Genomic DNA, 19,968 nt, shown 5'->3' on the forward strand with positions numbered 1-19,968 from the left:
GGAAATACAAAGGAAAATTACAAATAGTAAGCAGCAAAAAAGCAATAATTTCTATAGGCAAGGCCATCCCCATGTCCATGTCCCAAAAGGATTCCACTCATCACTAACTTGCAGTTGCTTTGTTAAGTGTTGTAGCTCTTGAATCTTTGCATGAATGGATTGCGAAGGATCACTTAAATTCATACAACACATGCCTTTAATATCTTGACAGCCATGAGCATGGACCAGCAATAGAAAATCAATGGCACCACGATTCTGCAATGTAGCTTATTGTACAGAATCAACATCAGTCAGCAAGCCCACTAAAGCACTACTGGTAGCGTTACTAAATTTACTTAACCGACAGCCAAGTTTAGTTAATGTAGCTGATGCTTGAGCACTTGTGATATTAAAGGACATTGTCCACTTGGTAGTAGTGATGTTACACCAAGCAGTGGTGTTTTGGTAAATCACCTTGGTACTGCTCACCCACCAGGCTGCAGACTGCCGTTCTTGCGGTGGTAACGCAGGCAATATGCCTGCTTGAGATAGCCAGCTATCCCAGGAGCTGATCCACTGTGTACAAAGAGACTGGCCACTGCCTAGAGAGGTGTTACACAGGGCTTTTAATTCTTCTGCCATCAACAGTGCACCAACCAAGAAGGTAGAGAACGGGTTCTGTGGGGTAGCAGTACTTAAGCATAGGTGATCTTGTCCTGTGACATTGGCTAGGGTCACCCAGACATTCTGTTGTGGCTGAGGTACAATCCAGGCGTACCTGAGAAAATAAGAGGGGGAGAAGACAACACACTTCTATCCCTGAGCAGAAGGAGGAGGAGGAGAAGGGAGTCTCAGATTCACCTGGCTCACACAGAGGAGGAGGTGAAGGAAATGGATGAGAGAGCGAGGGAGTCGCACTGGCTTTTATACTGGGCCTGCACTGCCCCAGGCACAGTGGCACCCTTTGCAGAAGGGACAATTTTCTAAGATGCTCACAATGAATGGAAAACATCCCAGCTAATGACACGAGCTGTCCTGCTGCTTCTCTCTAGGCTGCATTTCCATTTCTGGGTTTACGCCCTGCTCATTCCCTCACGGAGGGAGGCCTCTTTGGAGTCAAAGGATGGGCGATCCTATGATTTCCAGAGCAGAAATGTACCAGCGTGGGAAGAGATGTGGAACAATTGCCAGAGGGGCCCCCTGCAGGCAGGTGACGTCAGATTTCAGCAATTCTGTGGGGCTGTTTGTGGCTCCATTCTCAGGAGGGGTACACCTTTTCCTCACCCTGCAAGCCCTGGATGGATGCCTATGGTCTCTTATGTGTGAGGCTGTGCCATGTCCTTCTCTCACCCTCCCTCCCAGCTCCCTCCAATGATCCCTAGTCCACTCCTCCACAAGCAGGTGAGCTGTTCTGCTAGGTTTCCCGTCTCTTCCTCCTAATGCATCTTGCAGGAGAAATCTGCTGACCTGTTGTTCTTCCTCCTCTCTCTGGGCAGGCAGTCCCTCAGAGTCCTCAAACAGTGCTGTCAGCTTGTCTGGGGCCTTGTCCAGCACCTTGGCCAAGCCTCAGCCTCTCTCTGAGCAAAACCACCTCATCTCTTCTCTATTCCATGACAACAAACTCTGATCCTCCACAGGGGACAGAGCTGATATCAGCTGAGATATCCACTGAGGTGAGACCTCGTCTTGCAGGAGCAGGAAAAGGAGAAAAAGAAGGAGGGGAGGGAAGGGGGGAAGGGCTACATACTCACCTGATTCCCAAGGAAAAGGATGGGAGAGAAAGTGAGCGAGAGAGTGAGCAGACGGGCTGGCATTATACTGGTCCTACACTACCCCAGGCCCAGAGACATGCTTTGCAGAGGCGATAATTTTCTGGTAAGCTTCTCTCCAGTGCAAAATATCCCAGCTAATGACACAGGCTCTGTCACTGCTTTTTCTATTTTCTGTGTTGCTGCCTCTTCATTTCTTACCTTATTTCAGGCCCATTCTCCCATGCCAGCTTGTTTTGAATGCTTGGATGAAAGGCTCAGGCACTTCTGGGGCCGAAGCACAGTGATGTGGGCAAAAGACTCAGCTCTTCTCTCTTCCTGTTTGGCTTCTTGTGGTCCTGTTTGATGGAAGGAGCCCTGCTGCTTTCTATAGCTTACAGCATTTTCTCTCTCTCTCTTTCTCTCCCTCCCCCCCCCCCTTTTTTTTTTTTTTTTTTTTTGTAAGTCTGCCATCAGGGCTTGTTTATTTTTGTTCTGTCATGATGCTGCCCACAGAGGAGAGCAGAAAACAGTGATCACTGCTCTCCCAGCAGCTCTCTTATTCTGTTCCCTGCTCTACTCTTCCCTCCTTGCTTCTTCTGCAGTAAACACCCCTTCTCCTGCTACGAGCTCTTCAGCATTAGCTCCTTCCTGCGTTTATCCCAGCCTGCTGCAGTTTGCTTTGCATCGGCTACAGCCTCTACAAGCTGTGGCTGTGCACTGTATGGAAATGCGAGCGAGAAGGAGAATCCAGAGACTCTTTATCTCCCGGAAAACAACTCACATTTACTGCATTTCCAAAACCAAGAGCATACGATGTAAACATGTGCATAATGTCTAATGTATTAACTTTCAAAAGTTCTTGCCATTCACCTTTGCTCTGCAATACCTCCCATTGCAACTTTCATGGCTGCCGGGGCGTCCGTGGCCAAGGGGCCCATGTCAGGGGCAGCCCCTGCCCGAACTCCCGCACTGCAAGGGTCATTGTGATGAGTCCACATGGAGGCCTCGCATCTGAGCTGCAGCACCGTCTCACTCCTGCTTGCAGCTGCCTTTCTGTGCACCGCTGTTGCCGGACTTCCACGGAACACTCGCCTGGCAGCAGCAGCTCCCTCAAGCAGCCACAGCCTGTGGCACCTGGGGCAGTTGGTGTCCTTTTGGAGTGTGCTATTCCCATGCAGCCATTACTGTGGCTGGGATGCAGGAGGTCCGGGAGTGCTGGCTGCCCCCACTACTACGGCTCATGGTGCTCTACTTTGTGCTGGGGGCAGCGGGCTCATCTGCATCATGACAGCTGGCCACTGCTGATCCCATCTTGCCTGGCCCCTGTACTCAGCCCAGGAGGGCCACATGTGGCATGGAGCCACTGCCTCCATGTGCTGCCGCCCCACCAACCATCCCACTCCCACCCTTTTCTCCTCCCTACCGCGGCCCTGGCAAAGGTGCAGCAAGGCTGAGAAGAGGTGCTGGCACCGCAGCAGAGAGTCGGTGCTGGCGGACGGCAGTGAGGTATGGGTGGTGGAGCGGTGTGGCACTGTGTGGTGCAATGCGGCAGAGCCAAGGCGCAGGACTGGTGGTGCTAACCATGGTGCTCCTGTGTTCACAGGGCTGGCTTCGGGTCCCACGGCCTGTGTCCGGAGGCATTCTCCGCAGGGTGAGTGCCCTCGCTTTTTTCTCAGGTTTTAAGTCCATCTCTCTCTCTCTCTCCCTCCCTTGTCTGCCATTTCCCATTCTCCTCTTTCAGCTCTCTGGGCTCCCTCTCACCTCCTTTTCTCATCCTTCTTCTTACTTAAGTACAAGTTTCCTGTGCTGCTGTTATTCCATACATCTGTTCAATCTCCTGTGCCTTCTTCATTCGTTTTTGTCTGGAAATCATCTGTACTTCAGTCTCTAGGCACCCATCTTGTCTCTCCTGTCTACTTCTCCTGCCTTCATCCATCCGTACACCTGTCAAACTTTCAATGCATCTGTTCCCACACCAAACTTCTAAGCTTCTCCAGTCTCTCCACACACTGATGCAGAGATAATTCTCTACCACAGCCACTGACCATATGTACCCACACATCCAGATCACCTCTGTCTCCCTCCCACTTTCTCTTTGCCAGACCCTCTGCAGGGAGCCTCCTGCGGAACCAGCGGTTGGAGCTAGGCATAAAATGATTTTCAGCATTTTTGTCTTCTTTCTTGGCAGGGGCTGCAGGCAGGGCCCAGGTGCAGCAGTTGTTGTCAGCAGAGGCCACCAAGGGCACCAGCATCAGCACCAGCTGCCAACACCCCAACATACAGCCAAACAAGTACATTCACTGGTACCAGCAGCTCCTGGGATAAGGTCCCACATTCATCATGAGTGCTCTCAAAGGGTCCAAAGAGGTGCCAGACACTCCAGGAATCCTGATCATGGCTGCAGACTGCTGGTCCAGTGCCATGCAGCTCGCACAGCTGGACAGCAGGACACGGCGGTATATTACTGTGCCCTGAGAGACCTGTCAGGACAGGCTGGGGCTGCGGCTGGGCATGAACTGCTTTGGGCAGGGCAGGGTGTATGGTGCAGGTTTGGGGGTGAGTGCGCGCCCCTCCTGGGCCCACCAGGGGGCGCTGCCGCTCCACCTGCCAGGGCCAACTTGGCTGGCTTGCCCAGTTGCAGATCGCTCTTTGCCAGGGCCTCAGTAGTGGGAGGGCCCCTGGTTTTGGCTCTGAAGGCCCGGAGGAGGCAAACAGTTCCTGCCTCAGCTGTGATGGAGACAGACATTCCCCAGCCGCAGTGGAAGCGGGTGAGGAAACAGCGACCTAAATGGTGGTGATGCCCATGGTGCCCCAGAATGGGACTGTTGAACTGATCAGGATCTCCTGATCTCCTCATTTGCTGGCACCTCGACACACGAAACCCCAGTGCCCACTTCCTCACAGCAGTTGATAGTACGCAGATCTACACACACACACACACACAGTCTGGACATGGTGGATTCCTCTGGAAATTGACCTTAGACATTCATGCCCAATCCCTCCCTTGCCTGCCTTTGGACCTTCCCCAAAGCTTCCCATAGTATGTCTCGCACACTCCTGCACTGCTCTCCCACTACATTCTGTAATGAGATCTATACCCCAGTAGACAGTGAGGCCCTAAGTTTGTCCGGTAGTATGAGGAGAGCATCCTCAGCTGACTCATCATGTAAAGCCCTCTCAGGCAAGGGTGCTGATTGTTCTCCCTGTGATTGCCCTGGAAAAAGTCAGGTCGGGGTGTGCTGTTGGCTCTAATGAGCTTTCTAGTGTTCCTCTGCCTGCCACTGTTCCTCTGCTACTTCATGTTTGAGACTTTAAGCACATATCCTAACACCTGGGAAGGGATTAAAAATGGGCAGCACTTGTGCTCACCCACGCAGTAGGAGCCCAGCAAGGAGGTGAGCACCTGCACAACTGGAGGCTATACATGTGCCTTAAAGGGATGGAGAAGGCTTTTCAGCAAAGTAAAGGGCTGTGCTGTGATTACCTCACCCTGCCCCATGCTTCTCTGCCCCTCCCTTCCAGAGGAGGCAGTGTGTCTGCCTCTGGTTGAGGGATACTTGAGGATCTGCTTCTCTGTCTGGGGGAGAACAGAAGGAAAATCCTTATGGGGAAAGACAGCTTAGGTCCAGGTGTCTAGGTCTGTGTCTGATCCTACCTCTGTTCAAACAGTACCGAGGCACAATGAGATACAAACAGGGCTAAAGGGGCCTTTCCACATCACGTGTGGGGTGGGTGGAAGCCTTGGTCTTGGGTTGGGCTCTGGATGGCAGGGGATGATCACCATGGACACCTCTTCCTTTGCTGGGGGATAGCTGGGCTGCTTCTGATCTCCAGGAGGAGTAAAAGGCAGGAAGACACCCAGCAGCCTCCTGGTGCCTGACAGCAGGCTGCATGATCTTTGGCTTCTACATGATATTTTAGGTGCCCAAGGTCCCTTTGGCAATGGGGCACAGAGTTCAAAGGCAGCAGTGCTACAGCTGGGTACATTTGACTGAGAGGCTACCCAAGCAGTTTTGGACCTAGAGGGTTGTGAAAGAGCTCAAATGTGGCCTGACTGCACACAGGAACCTCCCAGTGCTGAAAAAGCCTCCCCTTGCCTCTTGGGAGCATGGAGCACAGCAAAGGGTGCAGATTCATTGCTTTCCCTAGGTTGAACATTTTAACAACTTCAGCTGCTTTGTCCAGAGAGCCAGAGGTGGGCAGAGGTGCAAGGTCCCAAGGAGATCTGTGTGGAGCAGCAGTGTGAAAGTTTTGCCCCACCCTCTGGGCTGTGGTCTGGAGGGTGCTTTGAGCTTGCAGAGGGAGGGGAAGGGAGGACCTGGTCTCATCAGCACCCTCTTTCTTGGAGACACCTGGACACCTCGTGTAGTGGAGATCATGACATGGTCCTGATTTTTCTGGCAGCCCTTGCAGGCTTGGCAGACTTTGGTGAGACACAATTTTCACTCTGGAGCATATCAGAGCAAGAGAGTGTCCCATGAGTGCTGGAGGGGGAAATGTGAATGCTGACTTCATGAGGAACTGGCAGTCTCTCTGTAGGGAGAGCAGGGGCTGCCAGTGGGGCATAGCAAATACCCTATGGGATGTCAGGAGTAACAAGCATAAGATGGGAATAAGACTCTATACGTCTTTTTCTCAGACAACGAGTGCCCTTTATGTGTGCTTTTTTTCTATACATATTGAGAGAGAGAAAGCTGCCAGGGGAGAGACCAGGGCTAAACATAGGAGACTCTGTTTGTGAGGGATTTGAGATTTGAAGAAAACGTTGTCAGCCTATGCTGGAATGACAAATTCTTTGAAGGGCATTCAGAGAAGGCTGTGAGCATGCTGGGAGAGATGGAAAGCCTATCAGAGTCAGGACATGGACTAACACTGTGGTGTGACTTATGGAGAGAATGTTATAATGAAATGTATGAACAGAGGTAGGAGAGGAGAAGTTCATTTCTCCTTTGGCAGAAGTTAATACTGCTGCTTCTGAACTCCAGGAGGGGCAAGAAGCCAGTGACAGATCCAGAGTGCCTCCTCAGCAAGTTGGCTGATGGTACCAAACTAGGAGGAGTGGCTGATACACGAGAGGGCTGTGCTGCCATTCAGAGAGACCTGGAGAGGCTGCAGAGCTGGGCAGAGGGAAACCTCATGGGGTTCAACAAGGGCAAGTGCAGAGTCCTGCACTGAGGAAGGAATACTACATACACCCGAACAAGCTCAGGGCTGACCAGCTGGAAAACAGCTCTGCAAAGAAATAACTGGGAGTGCTGGTGGATGACAACTTGAATATGAGCCATGTGCCCTTGTGGCCAAGAAGGCCAATGGTCTCTTGGGCTGCATTAGGAAGACTGTTGCCAGACAGTCAAGGAAGGTGATCCTGCTGCTCTACTCAGCCCTGGTGTGGCATCATCTCAAGTACTGCATCCAGTTCTGGGCTCCCCAGTACAAGAGAGACATGGAGATACTGCAGAGAGTCCACCGTAGGGCTATGAGGATATCAGAGGGCTGGAGCATCTGCCCTATGAGGAACAGCTGCGAGAGCTGGGCCTGTTTAGCCTGGAAGAGAAGACTGAGGAGGGATCTTATTAATGTGTATAAGTACCTGAAGGGAGGGTGTCAAGGGGATGGGGCTAAACTCTTTTCTGTTGTTCCATGTGACACAACTAGAGGCAATGGGCAAAAACTGAACCACGGGAAGTTCCACCCGAATATGAGGAAGAATTTCTTCCCTGTGAGAGTGACAGAGCACTGGAAGAGGTTGCCCAGAGAGGTTGTTGGAGTCTCCTTCTCTGGAGATATTCAAAGCCTGCCTCGATACAATCCTGTCTGTCATGCTTTAGGTGACCCTGCTTGAACAGGGGGGGTGGATTAGATATTATCCAAAGGCCCCTTCCAAGCTTACTGATTCTGTGATTCTTTGATTCCAGGAAAGGTGAAGGGTCACCTTGTTCCCCTACCATATCTTCCACAGTATATGGCTTATACTTATTCTGATTCAGTTGCTCTGGTGAGGTGATGGTAGTTTCGACTGTGAGACTTGCCTGTGTAATATTTCCTTTCTGTCACTCTTTGCTTACTTCTGTTCTCTGCTGTACAATACTTCTTCAGATTTTCCTCCTGCTGCATGTTTTAGTGCACTTCCCTCAGCATGGGTTGCCCACAATAATTAAACAGCATGTCACATTTTCTGTGCTGCTTCCTGAAAATTCGTGATGGCAAAACGTTTGGGTAAACTCTGACCCACACTGAACACCCTTGAGGAAGTGCTTGGCACAGTGGTGAGGGGCTGTGTGTGCACAGGCTCTTCTGCCATTTCAGGGACAGGGACCGTGACTGCAGTTCTCTGACCAGGACCAGGGAAGAGCTTTGTGCCAGGCTGAAGCTGGAAGCAGTGCAACTGTATTGGGAAAGGCTGGAGCTACCAGCAAACAAAGGAAAGGCATGCTGGATTTAGAGGACAGAGCCACTGGTGCCATGGTCATGGCCCATGGAGTGGGGGCCAGCATGTGGCTATGTCTCACTCACCCCATGGGACAGAAACCACCCTATGCTGGTCCCTCCTGGCCCAGAACCTGTGCCCAGCTCAGTTGGCCCAGGATATTCCTTTGAACCCAGTAAGTCACCTGAACTCAGCACAACTGTGCAACACGTGGCTTACATGAGCCACTGCATGTGTGGGCAGCATAGGGGACCTGCAGTCAATACCTCTGCCCTTAGGTGTAGATGATACCCCATCGTTCAAGTGATGGATGAGAGAGTGAGGTGGAAGAGGTCCTGGGCTGTCAACAAGGCTGTTTCTCCCATCATTCCTACTTCTGCCATCCTTCAGGGCCATGTTATGCCCAAGCCTCCTTCCCCAACTCAGCCTCCTTCAGAGTGAGAGGAAATCCCTTCCCCAAGTGTTTGTGGGGCTGCTCTCTTCCCAGAGTGTCCTACAGTCCTGGGCTGCTCATTCAGTGACAGCAGTGGTCAGGCTCCCTACCTGCAGGACATACTCCACAGCCAATGGAGTGTTTCTGGGTAGAGATTCAGTGAGGCAAGGACTGATGGCAACTAGCTCAGCAACAGCTGGAGATATCTTCCTTGCCTCCAAGGCACAGTACGTGAAAGGATCCCACTGCAGTGCATCTGTCCTTCCCATTACTCTGGGAAAGGTGAAAGTCACTTTGTTCCTTTACCTTAACTGCCTGTCTGCCTGCTTTGGCCCCCAATAGTGATGCCTTTCTCCCTGTGCAGCTTGAGATACTGTCCATAGACGGGTGAAAAAACAAACAAACAAACAAAAAAGCAAAACATGGATGCAATTGAATTAGATGCAATAGAAGTTTAGTGAGTCTAAAGAGGGAAATGTGGTTGCTTCAAGCTTAGATTCTCAGTGTAGGGAGCAGGCAAGAAAGTGTGTCCCTTGAGCATGTCAGAGTTTTTGCAGGGTTTGTGTCTGCTGCCTCCACAGAAGGAGGGGAGCCAGCAGGACCCCCCGTGGCTGGCTTGGGGCAGAGAGGAGAAGGGGAAAGTGTCATGGCCAGTGGAGGAAAAGACAACCAAGAGTGGGGAGAGAGTGGAAGACAAGACGTTAGACATTGGCTGTGTGTTTAGGGAGCCCAGGCTAGCCCCTTACCTGGCCTCTTTTTGCAAGGGGAACCCCATATTCTTAGCCCCTACAAAATCAATGGCCTACAACAACTTCTGAATTTCTTCTGTGGTGCCATCACCAGTGACTTTAGCAGGGGGGGATATCTTCTGCAACAAGAGTGACTGGAAATGCTGGAGAGGTCACAGTACTCAGAGGTGATGGGGAGACCCTCACAGCTGAGGATGCTGCCAACAGCAGCAGAAGTGGAGGATCCCATAATGATGTTCTGTGGAAAGGAGCTGAGGGCAAGGCAACAACCACGAGAAGGGGCTCAGTGACAGCAGTGGAGTTCTGGCCCTGCCTGACACAGGGCTTGTTGCAGCAGTTGTCCAGTGGTGTGGCACCAGAAGCTTATCATGGCATGCACAGGTGTTAGCAGGACATATCTAGAGGCTGGAGGTACACTTTTAAGAGACGACAGGGAGGAAGCAGAGCAGGGACATAGGTGTGTGTGTCTGTGAACAGCAATCTGTCACCTGCCCTGACAGAGTAAAAATACTTTCCTGGCCAGGACTGGCACCCTGTGCTGGTAGGCACACAGACTTCTTGTCTATCTCTGTGTCCCGCCAGGGCCATGGAGGGAGCATACATGCCCAGGAAGGCTCGTGCCTTGCCCATAACCCAGGATGCACCGCAGCCAAGCCCCAGCAGCACTCTAAGCTAGGCCTTCTTCCCCCTTCTCCCTCCCATGACAAGCAGCCCCAAGACCCAGCCTAGGAGGAGGGAGCAGGTATTGTCTGAGACAAACCCAGAGGAGAAAGAGGAGGAAAGGGGGCCTCAGACTCACCTGGCTAACACAGAGGAGGAGGTGAGGGAAACAGATGAGAGAATGAGGGAGTCGCACTGGCTTTTATAGTGTGCCTGCACTGCAACAGGCACAGCGGCACCCTTTGCAGAAGGGACAATTTTCTAAGATGCTCACAATGAATCGAAAATATCCCAGCTAATGACAAGAGCTGTCCTGCTGCTTCTCTCTAGGCTGCCTTTTCATTTCTGGGTTTGAGCCCTGCTCATTCCCTCATGGAGGGAGGCTTCTTTTGAGTGACAGGATGGAAGGTCCTATGATTTCCAGAGCAGAAATGTACCAGCGTGGGAAGAAATGTGGAACAATTGCCAGAGGGGTCCCCTGCAGGCAGGTGACGTCAGATTTCAGCAATTCTGTGGGGCTGTTTGTGGCTCCATTCTCAGGAGGGGCACAGCTGCTCCCCACCCTGCAAGCCCTGGATGGATGTCTATGGTCTCTTATGTGTGAGGCTGTGCCGTGTCCTCACCCTCCCTCCCAGCTCCCTCCAATGATCCCTAGTCCACTCCTCCACAAGCAGGTGAGCTGTGCTGCTAGGTTTCCCATCTCTTCCTCCTAATGCATCTTGCAGGAGAAATCTGCTGACCTGTTGTTCTTCCTCCTCTCTCTGGGCAGGCAGTCCCTCAGAGTCCTCAAAGATTACTGTCAATGTCTCTGGGGCCTTGTCTTGCACAGAGTGCTCCAGCCTTGCTCTGCAAGGGAAGTCCTCAGCTTCTCCTCCCCTTGGTATCTCCCCATACCCTTCTGTGTGGTTATCAGCACTACTGGGTGTAAGAGTGTGTTTGTGTACCAGCCTGTGTGATTGAGCACATGCACATGTCTGTGTTCTTTTGCATGTGTGTGCACACACCAGTGTGCATGTATCTGATGTGTGCATGTACACACATGCATGAGCTCACGTTCCTGCATGCATGTGTGTTTGCATGTGCATGCATGAGTGAATTTATGTAACTTCATGTGCATGTGCACTCATGCACATTTTTGCTTGAGTCTACACATCTGTGTATGGATTTGCACAGGTTTGTGTGCCCTGGCTGTGGGTTAGTGTTTGTGTACAGGATTGTACCAGATTTCATGGATGTGCCCAGGCAATTCCAAGGTCCCCTTGTGGGTTGGACTGTTTTCTTGAGGTGTCCTCAGCTCCTGATCTAGGTAAGAGTGGCATTGCTTATGGACTTGCTTGGGTCCTCAGGGATGAAGCAGCCCTCAGCCACAGTGGGCCCTTAACCAGAGCCAGCAGCCACTGGGAGTGGTGTGAGTTCCTAGGGAGACCAGGAGAAGGCAGGCAGTGACACTGGGGCTAGTTCCAAAAGTACCAAAACCCAGCACCAACACTGAAAAGGGACAGGGCTCTCTACCACCAGCAGCGCCACTGGAATGCAGTCCTGGTGTACTCCCTCCCCCGTACAACACCTCACCTGAAGGATCACCTGGGAGCAGACCATTCCCACAGTCTGGCCCTGGCTGAGATGCAGGTGAGCTGGCTTCAGAGCTCCCATGGCTTGGGGGAATTCAGGGCAACTCCAGAAGCAGCTAGTATCTCCCCACAAGGAAAACCACCCACTCGGTTTGTACTGAAAAGCCTTCTTAAAATATGCCCTGACAAAATGTGTTGGCATTTCCCAGGTGAAACCTTTCATTTGGAGATGCTGCAGCCACATGCTCTGAGTTTTCCAGTGTGAAGCTCTGCCAAGTCTGGTGGGATATTGTCAGGGTTTCCCATCTGCTCCATACCCCTCCCACCCCCTTTGCCAGGGGATTTCCTGCTCCTCAAACACCTTTGCCCACCTTTGTTGTCCCATGTTCCTGGGCAGGTTTCCTCAGCTTTTGCTGCCTCTCCATCTGCCACAGATGAGGTGGAAACAGGCCTGCCCAGGGGCTCCCTCCTTGCCTCTCACGTGGCACCTTTCCTCTTCCCATCAACATTTTGGAGAAATCCTCCAGCATTCTTGGGCAGCCTGGGAGGAGGCCATAGCCCTTGCAGGAGCATCTCTCAGCAGCAGCCAAAATAGATGGGTGAGGCCCATCCACTGAGTGGACGTCACTGGGCTGGCAGGGTTGGGGTCTGTGAGTTGGGTTGGGCTCTGCATCAGGCCCCTGTCTCCCTAGCAAGCTGGAGTTGGGCTTTCCTTAAGGCCTGGTGGCATGGCTGGGCTTGACAGCCAGTCCTGGCACAGCATCACCAGCGACGGAGTGGAGCCGAGGGGGCTCCACTTCCTACTCACAGGGATGAAGAGAGAAGCAGCTCTGCCAAGGAGGCATAGCAATGCTGCAGACTGGGGACCCATCCTGTGTGTCTCCCAGTAATCTCCTCATTTCAGAACACCTGAGGTTTCCCCTCTCCCTTGCTGGGCTCCAGCACCACACTCCTCTTGCTGGGCACCTCCCAGCCTTCCCAAAAACAGAGGAGATGGGGCACCCAAGCCACAGGGTGGCATCTGTCCTGCACAGAGGCCTCTCCCTGGACACTGGAGGCAGGGGGATCCTCAGCTCCTGTAGTGAGAGGAGGTCAAGTCAGTGTTCTCCAGCTGTGAGGGGCTGCTGGAGAAATGCCACAACCCTCAGTCTCTCTTGCAGCCCCTTGAAGTACTGGATGATGTGATTCAGGGGCTGTATTTGGTGTTCTCAGTGCCAGAGTCCTGAAGCCCTCATGCATCTTGCGAGTCCAGCGCTGGCAAAGAGTGGGGCTCACAGAGGTCCGACCATCACCCCAAAGAGAAGTGACTCCTTGGATGGACTCTCACAGCACCAGGTGCAGAGAACACGCTGTGGGCAGGGGACTTCTTTCAGGTGAGTGGAACCCTGAGCTGAGTTTTTCTGGGAGCCCAGCCAGGTCCCAGCTCTCGGTTCCCCTTGGCTCTGGGAATACCCATGACCAAGTGCCCATGTTAGGGGGCAGACCCTGCCCACTCTCCTGCATACCCATGACCAAGGAGCTTTGCTCCAACGGGTCTCTCACGAGTGTCTGCATTCAGGTCCTGTGGCTGAGGGGAGGCTCCTGCTCGCTGCTGTTCATGGCCACTGTTCCTGAGGCCGCTGTTCCCGGGGCTGCTGTTTCTGGCATTTCAGGGAAAAATTCTCATGCCTGCAGCAGCTCCACGAGGAGCAACAGCCAGCGGCATTTGAGGGAGGGGTGGGATTAATGTCCCTTTCAGGTGCACTGTTCCTGTGCAGCAGCATATGAGCTGTTACTGCAGCCAGGATGCAGGAGCTCTGGGGGCACCAGCTCATTTGTACCGGGGGCACCAGGGCTCGTCCCGGACAGGATGCCTAGCTCCTGCGACTCCCCTCCCGTGTGGTCCCTATCGCGAGCCCAGGAGTGCCATGCGTGGAGGAGAACCACCGCCTCCACGTGCCACTGTACAACGGAGTGCCCCACTCCTGCCCTTCTCACCTCCCCGCTGCAGCCAAGGCCTGGATGTGAATGAAAAGTGAGGCCTAGAACAGGACAGTGCTGGGGCAGGGGCAAGCCACAGCCCTGGGGCGGAGCTGGCACTGGTGACCAAGAGGAGGCGCTGGCGCCACAGCAGAGAGTCGGTGCTGGCAGGCGGCAGTGAGGCACAGGTGGCTCAGTGGTGCTGTGCGGTGCAGTGTGATGCGGCGGAGCCAGGGTGCAGGGCTGGCGGCACTGGCCACAGTGCTCTTGGGTGCGTGGGGCTGACAGCGGCAGGGGGGATTAGGAGCTGGGGGCAGTGCCCAGGGGAAGCCACACGGGGTCTGAGGCCCTTAGGGCCACCATCACCACTGCCTCTCGGGTTCTTATGCAGACCTCCTTTTGCTGGACATCCAGCCCACCAGCCAAGCCCGCCACCTCTCTCCCTCCTTCATCTGTGCTGTCTCCACCAGATGATTCAGCCATGCCTCCCTCACTACAGCCCTTCCTGGCTGCGATCCTCCTTTCATCCTTCCATTCTCCCCTTCTTCCTGGGCAGGAAAGCCATTGTCAATGTGAATTTCTCCTCTCTTGGCAGTGGCTGCAGGTGGAGCCCAGGTGCAGCAGGAGCCATTGGCAGAGGCCACTGAGGGCACCAGCATCAACATCACCTGCTCACATCCTAGCATTGCTGCAGACTCAACTCAGTGGTACCGGCAGCGTCTACACCAGCCGCCGCAGCTGATAGCAATGGGTTTCAGAGGAGAAAAAGTGGTGCTGGACCCACCAGGAACCCTGCTCATCGCGGCAGACCGTCTCTCCAACACCCTGCGCCTTGCCCAGCCCCGCTGGTGGGACACCGCGCTGTATTACTGCACTGTGAGAGACACAGTGAGACGAGCCGGTGCTGCCGCTGTGCACAAATGCTCTGGGGAGGTGTTGGGGGTTGTGTGTGCCCAGGTGCCTCTCTGCTCTCCGCACATCGGTGGCGCCTGTGGCTGCCTGGCCAGGAGTGGGGCAGCATGTTGTGCTAGGCGCGTTGGGCACAGAGGAGCCAGACAGGGCCCAGACGGAGCCATGGGCGGTCAGCTGGTAAAGTAGAAGGAGTAGGAGGAGAAGGAACAACAGGTAGATTGTCAGACACATAAAATGGAGCAGAAATTTTTGGAGCACAGTCCGAGGTACAAGCCTCTGTCCGTGCCAGTTTTACCTTTGGCAGGGTTCCTTTCCTCCCTCCCTCTTGCCCTGAATGCTCCTGTGCCCATGCCCAATTATCCCAAACATACCAGTAATCCATTTGAGCTGGAAACATATCTTCTAGATGATATCACAAAAAAAGTTAATTTTTCCTGATCAAAAGTTCCTTGCAGTGGCCACCATTGTGCTGGATTACCATCTTTTGTTGCAAACAGCCAGTCTTCTTGGCATAATGTAACTGCACGCTCTTTTAATAAGCTGGCTGCTCCCTCAATCTTCTTCCCATTTTCTAGTATCTCAGCTAAGGGCATCCCCTTCTTTAAGTTGGTTACACTTCCCATTGCTAGCGTGCCTTATGCTGATCAGGCTGCGCAGCTTTGGAAAGTTGCAGCAGGGGAGGAAGTGAAACTCACTCCTATACTTCCTCCTGAGAGGGACTCTAACTGCCTCTGGAACTTCTTATTCCTGAGAGGGACTCTAACCTAAAGCAGGCAGTCAAGAAATTCCTCTCTTAGCTCTGCAGCTGCAGCTTTCCTTGTTGGACAATTAGGCTTCCTAATCTTTCCAGTTTGGACCAGATTTGGGGGCTTCTTTTACATAACTAGGTGACTAGTTCACAGCTTGTGGCCTAAGGCTTCAGTAAATTTAGCTGCTAATGCTAAGTAAGTTATGCTAAATGACTCACTCTAGACAGCCTCAATCCAATATTCTTTGACACCAGGGAGAAATTCCTTTCTATTCCAGAAGAAATAGCACCATCTGCAGAGAACTGGGCATCCCTGGGGAAGGTGAGGAACTGCCAGTGGGGAAAACCCTTGAAATCCTCAAAGGACCAAGCAGTAGTGTGCAGGAGAGCAGGCATTTCTAGCTGGGGAAATGAGGACTATACTGGGACATCAGGCCAGGAACAGCCACTTCTTACCATGGGGAACCCAGAGCCCCCACGTCTTCCCCTGTCGTGAACACATTCAGCGGGCTGTTGCCTGAGGAGCAATGTGTGTCACTGCCAGAAGAGGCTGGGCTGCAGATGGCATGTTTCAGGTGTGACAAGAACAAACACTTTCTCTTTCCTTCTTTGCTCCCCTTGCAGAGTCATTTCCGGCAGCTCAGCTCTCTTGGGGCTGGGAGGTGGTTTTCTGACTCTCTCATACACAAACAGCAGGGTCAGCCTCAGCATGTACCTCCGATACCTCGTCCTCGCTGCCCTCCTGGGGAATTCGCTGGGTAAGCACAGTCTTTTACTCCTAGCAGAGTCCTTTTCTTTACCCTCAGGAAACCATCACCCCATCACCAGATTTCTGCAAAGATCTTGAAATACCAGATCACATGGGTGTTTTGCATGTGCGATCTGAAGAGGCTGTCACTGCTGGAAAAGAAAAAAGATGAGACAGCAAAGAAATATCTTGTCCCCAGATTATCTAAGACTCTTTTCTCCAGCTTTTTCCCCCCAACCATCCATCTACCTGTCTGCATCTCTCTTCTGATGCATCTAGGCCCCCTGTTCCATGGATGTGTCACTGCAGAAGCTCTCTGCTGTCTGCAGGGTCAAAAGATTGCCTTGCAGCCCAGATATACAGGACTTTTCAAAGCTGATGCAGGTGCTGGAAAGCTCTTATTCCACAGATTTTACTAGGGTGTCCAGGTCTCTCTCCAGGTTTGGAGGTGTAGTACAACATGCCCTGGCGACCCATTTTTTCCTGCATGTCAGCACAGCCAGGGCTTCCTTTTTCCTCATTTGCAAAGACCGAAGAGGCATGCAAGATGACAAGTAATGGAGAGAGGGAATGAAGTATTTCCAGCATCTCTCTGGAGTCCTCAGCCCACTAGAGGTGTTCTGGTACAACACAGGAGGGCCAGGCAAGACAGCCTGTCCCCTGGGCAGCAGGAGAGTGGGGAGGTGGGAGCAGGGCCACAGAAAAGCTCTAATCCAGGAGCATCCCAGCAGGAAGTGATGGGATTATCACGTTGCAGAATCTGCACTGAGGCAAGAAGGCCAATCTCCTGCCCAAAACCACTCACTAACAGGGCAGGGGTGAGGGAGCCTTCTACCCTGTGGGTTTACATCCTGAAGCCTTTCCCTGCACACTCACTGACTCCTGCTTTCTTCCAGATGCCATGGGCCAGACCACTGTGACTCAGAAAGAAGGTCTAGTCACAGTGGAGGAGAGGGGCACTTTCCAAACCACCTGCACCTACCAGACCTCCAGCTTTTATGGCTTTTTCTGGTACCAGCAGAGGAGAGGACAAGCCCCACAGCTGGTCTCCTATCAGGCAGGAGAAGGTCAAAAGGAGAGTGGCCGATTCACCATATTGCTGAACACCACAAAGAAATACAGTCTCCTGCGGCTGGAGGAAGTCAAGGTCTCTGACAGTGCCTTGTACCTCTGTGGTGTGGAAGACACTCTGGTGCAGGAAGCTTCCTTGGCTGTGCAAAAACCTGAGGCAGGGAGGAAGGCGAGGGTGCCTCTGGACAAGGCAGAGCTGTGGGACAGGGTTCCTCAGCTCTCCCCTAGCAACACTACTTCTCTTGTGCACCCAGGGATCTGCAGGCCAAGGCATGCTTTTTAGAAGGGGCTTGTGTCCATGGCCTGACAGGGAGGAGAAATTGGCGAAGCAGCCTCTGCCATGGAAAGGTTTTCCCTCTACACCCAGGATAGGACTGTGCTTGGCATGGGCTGTGCAGGGAGTCTATGTGCTCTTCTGATCTGATCTCTCGGCACAGCACCAGGGCCCAAAGGAATCACACTGTGTCTCATCCAAGTCTTGCAGTCCCATTCCAAAATGCCTGTTCATTCTCTGTCCAGCACATTTGCCCAGATCACTGACAGGATGGACCTCCACCCAGACTGGGTGCTTTGGAAGGACCTGAGGGGTGGTGGCACAGTGCTTGAGCAGGAACTGGAGCCATGACTTGCGAGGAGTGGGAATCTCTTGGTGTGGTAAGGTGCAATGGACAGGAGCCAAGGTTTCCTAGTGCATTTGCCAATGCTAGTGACAATCTGCTTGCATGTTGACCACTGTGTTGTGAGGCAGGGGGAGTAGTGGGAGGGATTCTTGTTCTGGCTGACAACAGCTCTTGCAAAAAGTATTTTTTCACCCTTACAGTTCTGGAGGCCAGAGTCAGGAAAGAGGGATGTTTCAAGCCCTGGGGGGCCTTAGCAGTTTCACAGAGGGCATTTTGATTGCAGCCTCTGCAGAGCTGAGAGAGGAGAGGAGCTAGGGCGTAGCTGAAAGATTGTCAAATTGGTGAACTGTCCGGGTAGTACACTGGTTTGAAAATACTGACTGTATTTTATGCATTGAAATTGTGTTCAAAGCAAAACAAGGAAAGCAAAGCTCCCATGGTTTATGTCATCAAGAGAAACAGGATTTCCCCAAGAGAGGAAAACTATCAAACCTCTCACCTACCAACCCTACAAGAAGCTATTAGTGGGAAAGAGGGAAGGAGGACCCTTCTCTTTGAGTGCAAAAAAAAATGTGGCTTTGTGACGGAAGCGCTGACCTGGCCTAGAGAAACCTGGACTGGTCCTGCATGAGTACGAGTGGCTCTGACTGAGCAGGAGAGCTTGCACCCAGTACCTCTGGCTGTGGCCAGAAACAACTTCCTTTGGGCAGTCCTTGCAGGCGTGTGAGGAACAAATACCAGGTAGTGGCTGCTTGGGGAGGCTCCTCTGTGCTCAGGGACAGGCCTCAGCCAGACAGTATGTTCACAGCTGAGCTGTGAAACCTCAGTGAGGCTACCATCCTGCACCCCTAAAAGACTAAGCAGCGGTGTGCAGAACAGCAGGCATTTCTAGCTGAAGAGGCAAAAACAATGGTGGAGGAGAGGAAACCACAGCAGGGGCATTTCAGGCATTGTGAGAGAAAATGTACTTCTTTCTTTGCTCTGTTAGTGGTGTCATTTCTGGCAGCTCTGCTATCTTAAAAGTGGGAAGTCGTTTTTTTTAACTCTCTCTCACACATGAACCAGGAAGTCGAGTTCAGCATGCATCTCAGTTATCTCATCCTTGCTGCCTTCCTGTGGAAAGCACTGGGTAAGCACTAACTTTTACTTGAGGCATAGTTCCTCTTTTATATGGGAATCTATTGCACAGTTGCTGACTGCAATTCTACCAGTTGCAATGGGCCATGCCTCCATTATTCTGCAAGAGGCACTAATCACAGTGGAAGAGATCAACACCTCCCAGCCTACCTTTCTGTACCAAATGGTTAACTTTTACACCTTATTCTGGTACTAGTAGAGGAGCTATCAAACCCCCCAGCTAGTCTCTTATCATTTGGCAGCAGGCCTCAGTAACAGCAGACGATTTACCACATTGCTGAACTTGACAGGGAAATACAACCTCCTACAGCTGGAGGAAATTGAGGGGTCTGATTGCCTTGTACCTCTGTGCTGTGAGCGACAGCCTGGTGCAGGCAGCTTCCTTGGCTGTGCTAAAACTGGGGGAGGTGATGGGGGTGGAGGTGATGTCTCTGTCCAAGGCTGAGCTCTGGGGAAGGTGCTCTCCATTCTTACTTGGTAACCTATTTGACCTCCATATCTAAGGTTCAGCAGACCTTGACCCCTAAGAACTAGGAATTTATTGGGGTGGGGAAATTGAAGGCCATACACCAATGTTTCCTATTACATTTGCTGAACCTTGTGACAGTGTGCATGCACTTTCCCTCTGACCTGAATGCATGATGACCACTGTGAGGGACATTGTTCTTTTGGATAAAAACAACTCTTGAAGGTGGCGTTTTTTCTTATCCTCATGGTTCTGGAAGCCAGAGCCAAGAGTGAGGAATGTTTCATCCTCATCTGAGCAGTTTCTCAGGGAGAAGTCTGACTGCAACCACGGCAGGCCTGAGGGAAGAGGAGCTGGGAGCAGAAGAGAATATATCTTAAATCTATGCACTGTCCAGGCAGTTCTGCAGCTTGAAAATATCGTACTCTGTAAATTAATATTATGATCAAAGCAAAACACAACAAAACAAAACCCTCACTGTATTTTATAAGGAGAAAAATGGTTTTCTCATGAAAGCAAGAAACCTCATACTCATTTGCCCTCTGAGAAGTTGTTAGTGTGAAATGGCAGATGGGGATCTATTCTCTTTGTGTGGATAAAATATGGCTTTGTGAAGGAATTGCTAACCTGGACTTCACAGGCTTGAGCTGTTCCTCCATGTGTGTGAGTGGCTCTGGCTGAGTAGTAAAGCCTCTCATCAGTGCCCCCGGTTGGGCTGAAAAGCAGTGTCCTTTTGG

At 52.2% G+C, this 19,968-nt stretch overlaps 2 gene segments (V, D, J or C); both read left to right on the top strand.

Annotated features, from left to right (window-relative positions):
* Window positions 1-13,748: 13,748 nt before the first annotated feature.
* Window positions 13,749-15,028, top strand: LOC134151125 (immunoglobulin lambda variable 3-19-like). The segment is given in 3 exon segments: window positions 13,749-13,800; window positions 14,125-14,417; window positions 15,017-15,028. Coding segments are annotated over 3 exon segments (357 nt in total).
* An 863-nt stretch (window positions 15,029-15,891) lies between these two features.
* Window positions 15,892-17,291, top strand: LOC134151126 (T cell receptor alpha variable 12-2-like). The segment is given in 2 exon segments: window positions 15,892-15,947; window positions 16,834-17,291. Coding segments are annotated over 2 exon segments (507 nt in total).
* The last annotated feature ends 2,677 nt before the right edge of the window (window positions 17,292-19,968 follow it).

The sequence above is a fragment of the Rhea pennata genome, chromosome 26 (genome assembly GCF_028389875.1).
Source record: "Rhea pennata isolate bPtePen1 chromosome 26, bPtePen1.pri, whole genome shotgun sequence".
Taxonomy (NCBI): Eukaryota; Metazoa; Chordata; class Aves; order Rheiformes; family Rheidae; genus Rhea; species Rhea pennata.